Source organism: Myzus persicae, unplaced genomic scaffold, assembly GCF_001856785.1.
Source record: "Myzus persicae strain clone G006 unplaced genomic scaffold, MPER_G0061.0, whole genome shotgun sequence".
NCBI classification, from domain to species: Eukaryota; Metazoa; Arthropoda; class Insecta; order Hemiptera; family Aphididae; genus Myzus; species Myzus persicae.
Genome location: NW_019100717.1, coordinates 1,316 through 2,304, shown reverse-complemented (window position 1 = coordinate 2,304; position 989 = coordinate 1,316). Strand labels below are relative to the sequence as shown.

Below are 989 nucleotides of genomic sequence, written 5' to 3'. Positions count from 1 at the left end.
GTTGTTCCCACACGGTGAACTGGGTTGGCATTTCGAACTGCGACAAGACGATGGTGGCCGGCGAACTGCTGTGCGCACACGCAACACTATCAGAGAATTTGTGTGTCACCGTCTGGCCATTCGTTACGAAGGAATCAACGTCCACAGGCATCAAAAATTCAGTCTGATACACAGTGCTGGTTTTCTGTTTCAAATGTACGTCTGCGACCAATACGTACGAATGGAAACAATCAACTTTCGGTTCATTGAAATCAATCAGCGAGCCCTATTTGCCGAAGCGTATCAGGGCCTGGTGGATCACGTCAACCAGCAGTTGCACGTTGAAGAACCTGTCTCGGTTGGATGCAGAATGATTTTGCCGTCGACCTTCACTGGAGGTCCGCGTTACATGAAACAGACCTACCAGGATGCAATGACCATAGTGCGCAAGTACGGCAAACCCGACCTGTTCATTACCTTCACTTGCAATCCTGGGTGGCCTGAGATCGTCAGCAACAAAGGAAAGTTTTCAGTTGCAAGTGACAGACCCGAACTGGTGGCAAGAGTGTTTCACGTTAAATTCAAGCAGCTCATGTCAGACACAACTGAAAACAGAGTGTTTGGTAACGTAGACGCATATGTTTACACTGTTGAGTTTCAAAAACGCGGTCTGCCACACGCACACATACTCATCATCCTTATGGTAGTGTCTTCCTTTGTACATAATCCAATAGCTAATACTGGAAACTTTCTTTCTCAATTCCAAATAGTCTCTCAATCACATTTCTAATTTATATATGTGCTTTCTGAAATCATAATTTTACATTTAAATGATATAATATAATATAATATTAATAAATATAAATAATAATAATATGATATAAAATAAAACTATTTGAATAGTTTATTAAAATTATAAGCTATCTGATATCTTCTCTCAGATTCTGATCGTGGATTTAGTAAAGTTGTCAATAAATAGCTTCGACATGGGTATCCTCCATCCCCAAGCA

The 989-nt window shown here is 41.0% G+C and overlaps 1 protein-coding gene across 1 annotated transcript; it reads left to right on the top strand.

The window, feature by feature from the left end:
* The first annotated feature begins 6 nt into the window (after window positions 1-6).
* Window positions 7-769, top strand: LOC111042634. The gene has a single exon (XM_022327317.1). It carries the CDS (start codon window positions 194-196, stop codon window positions 767-769), a length of 576 nt encoding a protein of 191 aa, XP_022183009.1. The 5' UTR covers window positions 7-193.
* Window positions 770-989: the final 220 nt, after the last annotated feature.

Excerpts from the sequence above, each read along its gene's own strand:
- LOC111042634 (XM_022327317.1), top strand. The coding sequence starts at position 194 with ATGTACGTCTGCGACCAATACGTACGAATGGAAACAATCAACTTTCGG.